The sequence below is a fragment of the Mastigoproctus giganteus genome, chromosome 12 (assembly GCF_048544385.1).
Source record: "Mastigoproctus giganteus isolate SK-2022 chromosome 12, ASM4854438v1, whole genome shotgun sequence".
NCBI classification, from domain to species: domain Eukaryota; kingdom Metazoa; phylum Arthropoda; class Arachnida; order Uropygi; family Thelyphonidae; genus Mastigoproctus; species Mastigoproctus giganteus.
Window position 1 is genome coordinate 130,289,011 of NC_143586.1, and position 13,458 is coordinate 130,302,468.

Sequence of the window (13,458 nt, forward strand, 5' to 3'; positions counted from 1 at the left end):
TTTGTGGTTCAGCACAAAAACTCCAACGCTCTTTTATCAATTCTCCATTGGCAAAAGCTCTGTCAATTCTAATTTTCGAATTCGTTGAAAAGTGTGAACTGGCAAAGTGTTTTTGCGAACCATGTCCCGTTAATAGAAAAGACGTATATTGTCCTGGTGAGAACCATTTTAAGAAGGATCTAGTTGAGGAATTCTTTACATCAAATAAGTCTAAGAGTGTATCACTGCTCATAATCACAAACCTCTCCACACAGGTGGAAAAGCTTCGAATCCCGTCAATGACGCGGCGGTCTTTTATGGACTTTTTTTTCATTCGGTGGTTGAATTAATCGAACTTAGGTGTGGCAAGAAAAGTTTATTTCGCCGGCCGGAAACTTGGGTTTTTCGTATTTTATGGTCATAATATACATGGAAAAATAAAATAAGTCCTTGGGTGGTTCTAATACGAGTTTTCTTTCACAAAGTTAAAAAAAGTCCTATGAGGAACCGCAAGCTGCCCATAATTTTTCTCTTTGATGGAATTAAAATGCAACAAAAAAAAAAAAAGGAATTTTATTACACGCGAGAAGATAAAAACAATGTCGAGCTCTGCATATAGTCTTTTTATATACACAATGCGCTTAACAGTTAAAAATCTTTGCATTATCAAGGTGTTCAGGGAAATTGATCTTATCTTGTGAAAATGTACAACAAATCGTGCTCCTAGCTGTCCATCTGCCTACATTCTCTGGCAACTTTCATATATGATTACATCATAAAGACCTCATCCCTATTAGTCTTCAGTTCAAACCCCCCCTCACTAGTTATTCTCAAATCGTTATTTACTAGATGCATGTAGACTTGCCAACATTAAAACGTCAATACTCATTGCTAACCATCCATCTGACCTTCATATAATTAGAAAAATTCAACGTGCCTACTCATTATTTCCTCGATAATATCATTTAAGAAAAACAGGATTAGCGACGTCCCAGTAAAAAACTTTGAGAAATCTCGCTTTTAAACCTGGTGCTTCCAGAAGGGCGGCCATTAAAAAAAAAAATCTCTGCCTTCGCCCATCCCTAAATCCACCTTCGGGTATTGCTGGTAATTCCCGTATGCTCTAATTTATGCTTCCTTTATGTACAGTGACTTCCCATATGTGGACCATATCAACAAAAGCTTCGTTAAAGTCCATGTATGCTCGAGTAAGCCCAAAATGTTTCTTATCTCCTGTGTGAACACGTTATAGTAATTTATGAGGTTCGTCAATCAAGATATTTTCCTTTATTGCGATCTTTTTCAGATATATCTCTCAATGTTTCTGTAATGCATTATCATTCTAAATTTCATGACCTTCCTTTACTGTAAGGTAAAACTGACATTATAATTATCACCTCATTCTTAGCTCCTCTTCTGTAGATTAGCAAGACGTTGGACATTCTCCAGTCCAAAGATGGCCTCGCGATTAATCCTACTTATTTAACGCAGCATTCCTTGCAGCTTCCTTCTGTATGACTTTCTTCGATAAATATCGGGGGCTTTATTAACTTCGAACCGAGTAGTTTTTCTGTTAGGCTCCTCTGTAATACCAACGTCACTTTTTCTATTTTAAAGGCACTCATCCCTATCGCTTATATCCGTATGCGTGGTTGTATGCAGAGTGCTCATACGCAGATTTCCATATTATATGGATGAAAAACCTTATTCCTCCGTCTGAGATCTACTAACTACAGCATGAATGAAGAGGACTTTGGATTTTGCCCTGTTCATTGACGAGAATCAAACCTAAACCTCTCCCACTGACAGGCGTTAGATGTTCTCCACCACTAACGCATTAAAAAATCCATTAAATTCACCTTAAATAAAATTAATCAGTTTAATTATTTACATTAAATTATATTAATTTTATTAATTAAATAAAATTAATCAGTTTAATTATTTACATTAAATTATATTAATTTTATTAATTAAATAAAATGAATCAGTTTAATTATTTACATTAAATTATATAAGTGCCTTTTATTACTAAATTTAATGATATATATAGAATTTATCCAACAGTATTTATCACTATGGAAGTATACAAAGCTGTCAAGCGTGCACAAACCATGTGGTCCGTGTAGTGACTCATAGATGGAGCCATATCCGTTACTTTTCTACAGCGTTGACTATCGCTAATTTTAGAAGAGAACTTAACACGCATTTTATTTTGCATTTATTATTATCATTATTATTACTATCAGTTTATTAATCTATGGGATTCACCCCTGGACAGCCACAGGTTAGGAGGGTCATAACTACATACTTAGGTGCGAGTTACCACATGTAGGGTTACGTTGCGGTATATCTGGACCTCACTGCAGAAATATTTACACAAGTCCTACAAGAGTCTTATTTACAACACTATTTACTACTTAGCATCTTTAAATTGACTACATTTGACTACTGTTGACATTTTTATTTCCAAAAATTCATTTAGGAAGCTGAGTGTGCTAAAGTAGTTTTTTTTTTAATTCTATTATTACGTTCAATTAAGACTAACTCAATCATTACTCATATGTTGTTTAAAGTTGTATATTATTTATTATTGTATATACATATTAATTCTTATTGTTTTTTCTGCATACAGGTGAACTAATGTTTGAACATTCTAGACTCTATTCTAAATAAATAAACTAAACTCGCTCTACACGATACGAGAATATTATAGATTCAAATAAACTTGTTTTTGGTTTTACCATGAAAATTAATAAAAATAGTCACGTTCATTATAAAGTTTTGTTTTTAAATAGCTAAAATGTAAGCTCTTTATAAAAAAAAAAAAAACTTCTGTACTCAATAATTCCTTGCATTATCTAAAAATAGTTGTTTTTGCGATGTACTGGTATATCCGCGTAAAAAGGAAGCATGAATTGTCAAAGTAAAGGAAGTTCCGTCTGGTTATTCGTAATAAAATGAAGTAAAGTCATAACGCCAGAGAGGGAGGACGTGTTTAACATACGAAAGTGTATCCGTATGTCATCTGGCTAAACGGTAATCTCGGGGATTTCCTTTTGCATCAACGTAAGTTGCGGCGAAGCTGCTCCTCGATTCAAGATTGTTGCATCATCACTATGTGCAATGTTGTAACAATCTTGAAAGTTAAAAATGAATCAGGGCTGGATATCTACTAAGAAACAACGAATAAACTCATTCATTCATCACTTAATGACGATTAAGTTATATCCGCATGAAAATCATTAGAATAAAAATGAAAAACATCTCCAACGAGCTTAAAAATTAAAAATAAACTAAATACCCAGTAAAATCGCTAATGCATCTAAATACTAAATCGCTACTGCATCTTCACATGTATCGCAACCAACAGACACAGAATCCGAGAAACAACATCCAAAATGAACAGGAAAGCCAATTTTGGAAATTTTCTAACGATGAAAATTTTTAAAAGAAAATGTGCCAATCAGTGACTTCGATGTTATATCCATTATTGCATGTTATAATTAGATTGGCATCACCAATTTATTTCAAAAAGCATATGTTTTATTTGTCTTATGTTAGAGCTGGTAACTCATGTGGCAATGCATCGTATCTATAAATAGCGAGTGATGAAAGTGGCTGTTTTTTTCTTTCAGGCAGTAAAAGTCTCAGGAAACTCTCTCTATCTGAGACTGATCAACTCAAAATTTCATTAGTTCCTTCGAACAGGATTCTAACTCACACCCCATAAACGGGACTGGTACCTATGACTCTCAGCCCTCTCTCCCGTTCGCGAAATTTTCGACTTCAAAGATTGACACTGTCAATCACTCTTGAAAGGAGTCGACTACAAAAAGACGAATTATTGGCTTGTTCTTGTGAAATAGGAACAAGCCAGTTGTCACAGAGTTGAGAAATAAAAATACGTACCCTTCAGACCATCTCACTCATCCCTCTCTCTAACAAGGAAGTGCCGTGTCTCGCAAGGTAGTACATGTAAAAGAAATAATTATCTAAAGGCAACAGGATCATACGCCAGATCCTGATCTTAATGGTATTAAACACTAACTTGAAAATTGTCTCTTCATGGGCGAAGAACTTTCCCGTACTGGCTTCCGAGGCACATTAAATGAAGATTTGCTTTGTTTGGTTGCACAAATCAGGAAACCTGGCAAACATATTACACTTTGATCATGCACGGCTGGGCTACCGGTGGTCTTTCATACGCATCCAGTCTGAGTGAATAATTCACGCTATGAGTAAATAAGAATCCTCAAACTTGGCTCACCGTGCAAACAGCATGTAGCATTCCATGGTGTAGATATGGTTACAACCCGGTGAAAGATGTCTCATGAGAATAAGAATATTAGAGCGGACAAATGCCCAAGTACTACCTTTGAAGAGAAAGGAATCATACATCGAATAATTCGGACAACTGAGATGACTAGTGTTTGAATAAACCGATGATTGGGATTCTGTCAGAAAAAGTAAATGGGATTTGGCAGACTAAGTGGAAATGGATATCGTTGAGATTAGAACTGAGACCACGTATATTTGTGAAATGAACGAGAAAGCCTTTGGGAAGTTTAGATCTTTTCGCATTGCGTGTTTTGTTGTTGCTACTAGAAAGTATTGATCACCCAGGAAGCTGCTTGTTAGTATCCGTCCCACAACGGGAAGAACGGGACGGGTACTAGCAAGTCATACATGTACGATCCTTATTGGACTAAATCACTCATCTATAGGCAGAAGTGCAAGTCCTATTGGCGTCAGCATTCCCTTATCACTGGGGCACAACCAATGGGTTGTGCCTTAACACAGAGAAGTGGGGAAATGGAAACATTGCATTCTGTTATGGAATTTTTTTTTTTCATTCGGTGGTTGAATTAATCGAACTGCATTCTGTTATGGACTTTTTTTTTTTTCATTCGGTGGTTGAATTAATCGAACTTAGGTGTGGCAACGCGGAAACTTGGCTTCAGCAATAGTCATTCCTTCTAGCTAAGAAAGAACATCCTGTTCGTTAAACATATTTTAGAGCCTTTAATACAGTTGTTTTTCCTGTTTTTAACCATTTTTCTATTTTAATTAGAATCGTTGAAAACAATTTTTCGCATTCTTCTGTATCAGAACGTTACTGCTATGAACAGCGCGTAAATTTCAAACTCAGCGCCAATATTAAGATTTTGGACCCCTCGCATGATATGGTTGGAAACTCGCCATATTTGTGTAGGGAGGATTAATGAAAGATACTCATCTCGATATTAATCATTAAGGAAATGTGTTCTGGCCATTGAACTTTACAACAAAACAATATTATCCTCCTTTCTAGATACAAAGTTACCGTAAATCACAGATAACACGGTGCTGCTTCCTGATCGACAATTCCAGTGCATATTAACCTTTAAGATAAATATTGTCTATTTCTTTAAACGCTAGACTCACTTCCCCATTCGTATATATAAATTATTCTCGGATTGTTATTTCGTTAATGTTGACCCTTGAATTCAGCAAAAGTCAAACGTGACTGTCATTTCTCTCAGCACCCAAAAAGCTTGTCCAAATATACGATGCAAGTACATGTATATTTGCTGAGCCAGACTTGCATTGTAAGCCACCCTCCCAACATTCGGGATTACACAAAGAAACACTGATGCTGCTAAACAGAAGACTATACGGTATATTTACGAAATAATTTTAATACGCAACTACAAAATTATCGCTTAGCATAGACGTCCGTAAATCCTAGTTCCGCAGTGTCCATTAACTTCAACTAGTAGAAGCAGAAACTACACGGAAAGAATGTTTAAAAAAAAAAAAAACTATTTTTTTAATATAATATTTAAAACAGGTCTGCCCACCTTTGGCCCCTATTACTCACTAAATCCTTCTCATCCTTATCAATTTTGGTCTTTGATATTTTGGTCAATGTCTTTTTTGGATTAGCAACTAAGGCCATATTGCTCCGGGATATGCGGTGGTCATTTCCCTGACCTTTCCACATCTTCCGTATTTGGTGGTGACGGGCTCGAACCCCGGTCTAATCAAGAAGCGTATGCTACGCACTGCTGCTCCTTCCCACCTGGCTACGGAGGCGCCTGTCAATGTCTTTTCCAACATAGCAGTAAACTCAACTGCTCACTGCGAACATGGTGGCCTGGCCCCAAGCCTACGTTCCGGTTCACCCCAAAGGTGTTTTTGATGGGGTTAAGATCTGAGCAGACCAGATAAAGCTTTATTACAGCATGATTTCGGTTTTAGTCATGGTAAAACCGAAAAACGTGTTCCCATACTACTGCCACAGTATAATATATCAAAGTACCACATGGCAGAACCACTACTAACGGTTAAAGTTAAAACTACAAGAAACAATTCCAGACGGTGAAAGAATCTCTGATGACTAAAAATCTCCTAGCAGCCGAATGATCCAATCGCGGCTATAAGAGGTTAAACACGTGTACGGTGATTCTTAATTTCACAGCCCATCTTTCCAATGGTCCGGGGACCAATTACAAGGGAAGGGGGGTGTACCAGACAACGCAACGCCCTGCGGTGAGCTCTTTGTAAAATCCATATTTATTCCTCTGTCGTTCAACTAATATCAATTTTTGAAACCTCCCTGAATTCCAGGTTGTCAGTATTCGATGAAAACATGAGGTGAGCGCTGTATGGCTTCTTTTTGTCAAATTTATACGGTATCCGAACGTTTCTCGGATGTAGAAGCAGCCACGTCGTTTCTGTTTTGTGATTAAATTAACCACAATAGAACTAGGATGTTGCAGGTTTGTTGCAATGACAAGAACACGTTACCCGTTAATGCAGCATACTGTGATGACTTTCCGCTGGAAGTCGCTAAGGTCAACGTCCGTTCCCATTCTGCTGTTTCGTTGATCTGCTTGCTTCTCTCCGAAAATGTAATTGCTTTTATACCTATTCCGGACACGGAATAGAGATAAAATATACTTCTGGAAATGTAGTGTATGTAAATATCCAGTATTTTTTTTAACTAAACATATGCTGTAATACCATAGCACAATTTCATCCAAGAAGGTGGGAGAGCTGTTAGAAATTTGGATTGTCGTATTCTCTTAATATTAGCAGTCACAATCAGATGCTGAAAGGAGTCCACGTTTCGAGTCGCAGTAATAAAATTTTGGCAATATAGGGTACACATTATTATGATGAGAGGACAGAATAAGTCATGTCTAATGTTATTACTCATTCATCTACAATGAATACAGTTTCTATTTTTAATCTTATCCACCAAATAAAATACAGATAACTACAATACCACTTTCATTCTATCAGTTCTCACGCTTGAACGCGAAGTTCTACCTTACCTCCCATATATGAAATGAACAGTTTTGCTTATTAATTTCGATCTGGTTCACCAAATATAACACAGAAAACTTAACCCCTCGACCCCAATTGACATAGAACAGAAATTTTATCTATATTTATTCCTTCTTATCATCTACTCAAAAGTTATGCTAATCATTTGCATAATGATTATAAGCGTAAAGTACTTCTCACTTACATGTGTGTGTGGTCTACCTCCATCTTCTTCAGCTGTGACAATTCTGTTTTGCGACGGATTCAGTTGTCTTTTTCAGCCGATTTTCATAGAAGTGTCCTTTTTGATCGAATTGTTGTTGATAAATACCGGTTAAAATTCTTCCTTCATCGAACACATTCTCTTTATTGTATATAGCATTTTTAAAAGTTGTTTGTCCTTTGAACGCATAGATGATTATTCATGCTTATAACTTTCACTTACTTCCTTTAAGCCCTCATGAAGAGACAGGCTTCCTATCTTTCAAATGGGGGAGAACGAATACATCACTGCTTCGCTATACCAGTATTGCGAAAACCGCGATATTTCAACTGTACAACGTTTCTAAATTCACAACTTACACGTGCTTTTTTTAATGAAGACACCTTGATGATTGGCCGACAGAGGGAGTGCGACACATTAAATATATCAAAGCGATTAGACGTCATATGGAAAACTTTGCATGTACGTTTTACAATGAAAACAATGTGAATTTAATAAGAAAAAAGTGCTTTGTTTCAAATAAAGTACACGATAATTATTGCTAACTTATGAGGAAGTTAAAAACTGTTTATACAATGCATTAACAGTAGGTCATGAAAACATTGAGTAAGCAAATAATGCATCATTCTATCATCATAACAAATAAAATGTGTTTTTCTTCCATTTTGAAACAGCTGTCAGTCTTCTTCCTGTTTTCATCTTTTTTTAGGCAAAGCATACACGAGTTTCTCCCAAAAATACTTTTCTCCCCAGGACAGATAAGTAGTTGTTTCCAAGTATGATTTTATTTCCGGATCGAGGTCATCCATATTTATATCCCCATATCTCACTACAACTAAATATGAATAGTGCGTTTTCATGTGGTGCACATAGGCTGTTTCTAACTCCATACGGCACCAGGAACTTCCTAGAAAAGTCCTGTATCAAAAAAAGTCAAAAATGATAATGAAATTTCATTAATTTAAAATTTAAAAAAATTTTAAAAATTAAATATTTTAAATGAAGTTTTAAAAATTAGCACTTTCGGATTGCAAATTTACAATTCAAATTGAACTCGTAAAGGAAAGAAAATGAAGTAAAAGTACGCTATCTGGCAACTTCACATTTTGCTTTGTCCAAAATGCTATCATGGTCCCAAAGTCAAATAATGGTTAAATTTAAAATTAATTTTAATCTAAATAGGATCCTTTTACCCATTCTTCCTCTAGTTGTGCCAAGAAAGTAATTAAGACATGTGACGTCAGGATATCATTTAGCCATTATAATAACTCTTATAATAACTATTATAATGGCTATTTCAACTTTATCATTTATCTATTATAATAACAATTATAATGGTTAAATGATGCAAGGAAGCGAGATTTCTCTGCATCTACCAAAAAAAAAAAAAAAAAAAGATCCATCATTCATACCTTTCTCGTTGCCAAAAGGTGTCTGTGCAATTCCGCTTTCAACTTTATCAAACTATCAACCTCGACCACAGTTGCAGGAAACTCATTCCAATGATCCATGACACGCTGCCCAAAGGTAAACTTCATGAGGCTTAACGTTCTGTTACTCCCAAAATTTTGTATTTTTACCTCCTAGTTCTTTTGTCTTTTGCCAGTGAAAATAAACCTCCCTCGTTCATTTTTATTGATTACCTTCAGTTTATTTATGCATTCTCTATCAAGTCCCCCCCCACGATAACTAGTTGCCCATTTCTGAACCCTTTCTTGAAGGTTCTGTCTTTTTTCAAGTGAACCTGAACAAAATATTCTGAATGCGGTGTCAAATGGACAGCGACATCCTTTTCCCTGCTTGTGAAGGTCCTTTATATCACAGACAAGACATAATATACCGTCTTAGACTGTTTACACTGCGTAGAAAATTTCATGTCTGACTGAATCATAACCCCTAAGTCTTTTTCGTCCTGGAACACCCCCCCCCCCAGGCATGTAAGCAACTCCTGGATTTCCGTTCCATACATGTAGAATCTTACATTTAGAAGCAGTAAACATTTCGGTTGCCATTTTTCAGAGAGTTTGTGCAACCAATCTAAGTCATATTTTGAAGAAAAATCCCTGGTTTTGGTCGTTAACCTCTCACCATCTTTAAATCATCAGCAAACTTTTACAACTTCCACTGTTCCCTCATCAATGTCATTAAGGAAAATTAGAAACAGAAGTGGCCATACAGTGAAGGGCTCCACTTACTACACTGAAATATGTCCATTTATGACCACTCAGTGTCTCCTATCTTTTAGTCAGCCCTTTATCCAAAGAAGGATCCTATCATTATCCCAAGTTGTAAATAATATTATCAGGTCGGGTTGGATGGTAGTTTGTTGGGATGAAAAATCCTGTTAAAATACTAATAACAAAAAAGTTCTAAAATTTGTAGAAGCCAAAATATTAATTTTCAAGCAAAATAAAAAGCTAAAATTTAAATATTTTAAAATTTCTGAACCAGAGGCTTAAATAAAATTAATTTAATAAGCCGTATGAATAGGATTACTAAAAAAAAAAGTAACCTCAGAGATTGTTTCACAAACGCAGCAGAAAAAAGGGAACTAAACTCGCTACATAGAAATCAGCGCCCAATACAAAATATATCCAACGAATTACTGATGCAATGACTTCTTGAGAATACTTAAAAGATACACTGAGCGGCGACTTTTTTAGGTACAGCTACCTACCTAATAGATTCAAAAATGTGCAACAGATATTCTTGTATCTTTTGACTCCATTCATTCCCTCGGTTGATGTAAATTAAATGGCTCCCTATCCCTACTCAGAAGAGCTCTTACCACACCATTCTATAGGTGCTCAATTGAATTGAGATCTGATGAGTGGGGAGACCACTGCAGCGAGCTGAATTCATTTGCATATTCTTGGAACCAGTACTATATAGTTCTGGCCTTGTGACATGGCGCATTGGACTGTTGGAAGAACACATGATGGATACAATGCGGCTACTGTGCTACTCGCGTTCCACATACCTGTGGAACGTGTCTGCGCGATTAGCACAGTAGTAATGATCATGGTCTTCCCCACACCGGGTGGAAAAGCCCCAGGTTCGAACCCCGTCAACAACACAAGGAACTTTTTTAGACTTTTTTCACCCCATGGTTGGAGTTAGTCGGCCTCAAAGTGTATGGAAAAGTTTTTTTCCCAGAAACTCGAGTTTGTTTTCCTTCCAGCAAAACAGGCAAATCGACTAAGGACATTCAGTTTAATGGATATAATACAGAAGGAATACCAGTAAAACGACTTTTCGATGCGTCAAGTAGCCCAATTTGTGCCTAAACTACGCCCACGCCATTAACTGTTTTTATTAAAAAGATGGAGCCATAGACACAATCTATTTCGCCATATTCCAGTCATCCCAACAGCAGTAATCAATATTCGTCAGAACAGGCAACAGTTTCCCAGTCCTCCTCTGTCCAGCATTGGAGGCTTTGAGCCCCCTCTAACTGTACGTCCTTGATTTTTGCTGACAAGTGAGGAAGTCTGTTGACTGTGATACCCTATCCTTGACGAGGTAGGACGAGTTGTGCTTTCCGAAATTTCTGTTTGGTTGCGACTGTTGGACTTTATTTGTCTGACTGTAGCCTGATTTGGAATCCCGTCTATGACGCGAAGAATTTCTTGAGACTTTCTTTCACAATGTTGCTGAGTTAGTCTTAGGTCTTAGGCGAGGATTGCATGGTTTTCTCGGGGAAACCCTGGTTTTTCGTCTAGAAAAATCGACCATAGAGCACGCATTTGCAAACATAATACCGCATATAAGGTGCAATATGGTTTAAGTCACTGATGCACCTAAAATCTTTTTAACAACTGACTGTAGCTTTTCTATCGCCTCCGCACAAGTCTTATCGTCCTCCGGTGGCCTCTAGCATGAACAAGCTGTTTTCAGTCACCGTTCGCCGTATATTTTTTGCTTATTGAAATTTCGATACACGGAAGACAGCTGCTCGTGAACAACCCTTCAGAGTTGTAGTATCGGCGATAGTTATAACTGAGCATGTTGCGCCGACTACCATTCCATCTTCAAAGTCACTTAAATCGTTTGTCTTGTCCATGCACTAAAGGAGTGCTTCAATTCATGAAAAGGTAACTATACCTAATAAAGTGACCACTCAGCGTAATTAAAAACAAATAATATCAAAATTAGGGAATATACTGTTTAATACACACGTATATTTTATTCATTCAAAATGCCTTTTTAGTACTACGTTGTGGGGTTTAAAAACCATACTAATTTACCGTTGGGGACTACTGTGCCCGTTTGAGACGGATAACTATAGTCCCCCTTGAAGAAACCTTTAAAATTTCCTTCAGTCTGCAATGACATTTGAGACCAGACTTCCCCAAACAAATGGTGCCACCACTATATTCTAAAGCAGAACAAAATTCCTGTTCGGCTACCAAACAATTATGTCATTGCTAATCCGCTATTTCAACATCCACCTTTATTGACTTTACACGGGAATAAAGAACGGCAAATGCATTAATGTAGCAAGATAAAGAGATAATATAATGTCAACGTACTGGGACAAGATAACAATAGTCCTCCTGCTCTTGGATACCGCCTCCATAATATTTTCAAGAATAAAATCTCCAGGACGAAAGTCTCGATAATGTAAACAAAGCTTGAAGCAGTGATCTCCACCCTCAAGTCCTGGAAATTAAAACAGTAACAGATTAGATTAATACAAAAAGATTAATTACGAAGTTTAAATAAATTTAAAATCAGTGAAAAGTATTTAAGGATTGTAACTAGTAATTCACTATTTTTTTTTTTTTTTTTGTATTAAAGCTTAAAATAAAAATTATAACGAAAGCCTCAGGGTAATTCTTTGGTATTCAAAATAAACGTAGAAATAAAGAGAGTTACTCACTAGGAACCAGTTTACTCGTTATGAATTCCTGATCTCTATCGCAGTATGACACAAAGGCATCAAAATTTTTCCCCTCTTCGTTTTCCTCGCTCTTGATGAAAGTGAAGCCAGCAGAATAAAGAAACATTTTAATCGTCTCTCTGTAGATGAATATGACGATGCCGAGGATAACCAGAAGAATCAAACAGCCTGGAAATAAATGTTATTAATTGAAACTATATGCAGGAAACATATATACACTCAGTGATCACTGAATTATTGCAACCTACATAATATACCGTGTTGGACACCGTTCGCACGGATAACAACCGCTGTTTACCTAGGCATTGACTCCATTAGATGTCTGAAGACATCCGCAGAGATCTGCAGCCATGCTGCCTGCAACGCTTTCCACAGTGCTGGAATAGATTATGGTTGCGTGTTCATACGCCTCTCTTCCCGTTCCAAAACATCCCACTGGTGTTCAATTGCATTGAGGGTCAAGCGAATTTGTAGGCCAATCAAGATGGGTGATATCTTCACTGTGTTCCTCGACCTATTTGTGGACAGTGCGGTCCAGATGATACAGCGCATTATCATCTTGGAAGATCACGTTTCTGTCCTGAAAATAATGCAACATAGCAGGGTGCACATGGTCTCCTTAAAGCTGTGGTAGACCTCGCCAGCATTCCCCTGATGCGTATGAATCAACGTTCAGTGGCAAGTGGGTTCACTGTCGCTTGAGAGATGCACATGTTTTTTTTTTTTATTTATTTAATTAGGTGGTCCCAGCCAACGTTTGGCAACTCACCAAACTACAGTACAGTTTAGAGCTTCGTACACAGATATTAGGATATAATTTAGAATGTCATACAAAATGCAAAGTGAAGTACAATTTATCACAAAATGAACATCCTGGATTGATACAAATCACAATTTCATAGTATGAACCAGAGCCATATGGTTCATACTATGAAACTGTAAGTTGCTCAATAGTTCTACGTTAATATCAATATTTTTAAAAGAATAAGAGAAGTTTACCTCAATATTATAGGTAGAACACTTCCGTATCGTTTTATTTTCT

The 13,458-nt window shown here is 36.7% G+C and overlaps 1 protein-coding gene across 3 annotated transcripts in view; it reads right to left on the minus strand.

Moving 5' to 3' along the window:
• Window positions 1-8,182: 8,182 nt before the first annotated feature.
• The window catches only part of LOC150077425 (uncharacterized), a 41,451-nt gene continuing 36,175 nt past the window's right edge, over window positions 8,183-13,458 (minus strand). For all 3 annotated transcript variants that reach the window (XM_090386976.1, XM_090386974.1, XM_090386975.1), the window contains exons 6-8: window positions 12,396-12,584; window positions 12,046-12,175; window positions 8,183-8,431 (exon numbers count right to left, since the gene is read on the minus strand). In XM_090386976.1, the coding sequence (XP_090243102.1) occupies window positions 8,209-8,431; window positions 12,046-12,175; window positions 12,396-12,584 (542 nt within the window). In that variant the 3' untranslated portion in view covers window positions 8,183-8,208. The remainder of the gene's footprint in view (window positions 8,432-12,045; window positions 12,176-12,395; window positions 12,585-13,458) is intronic.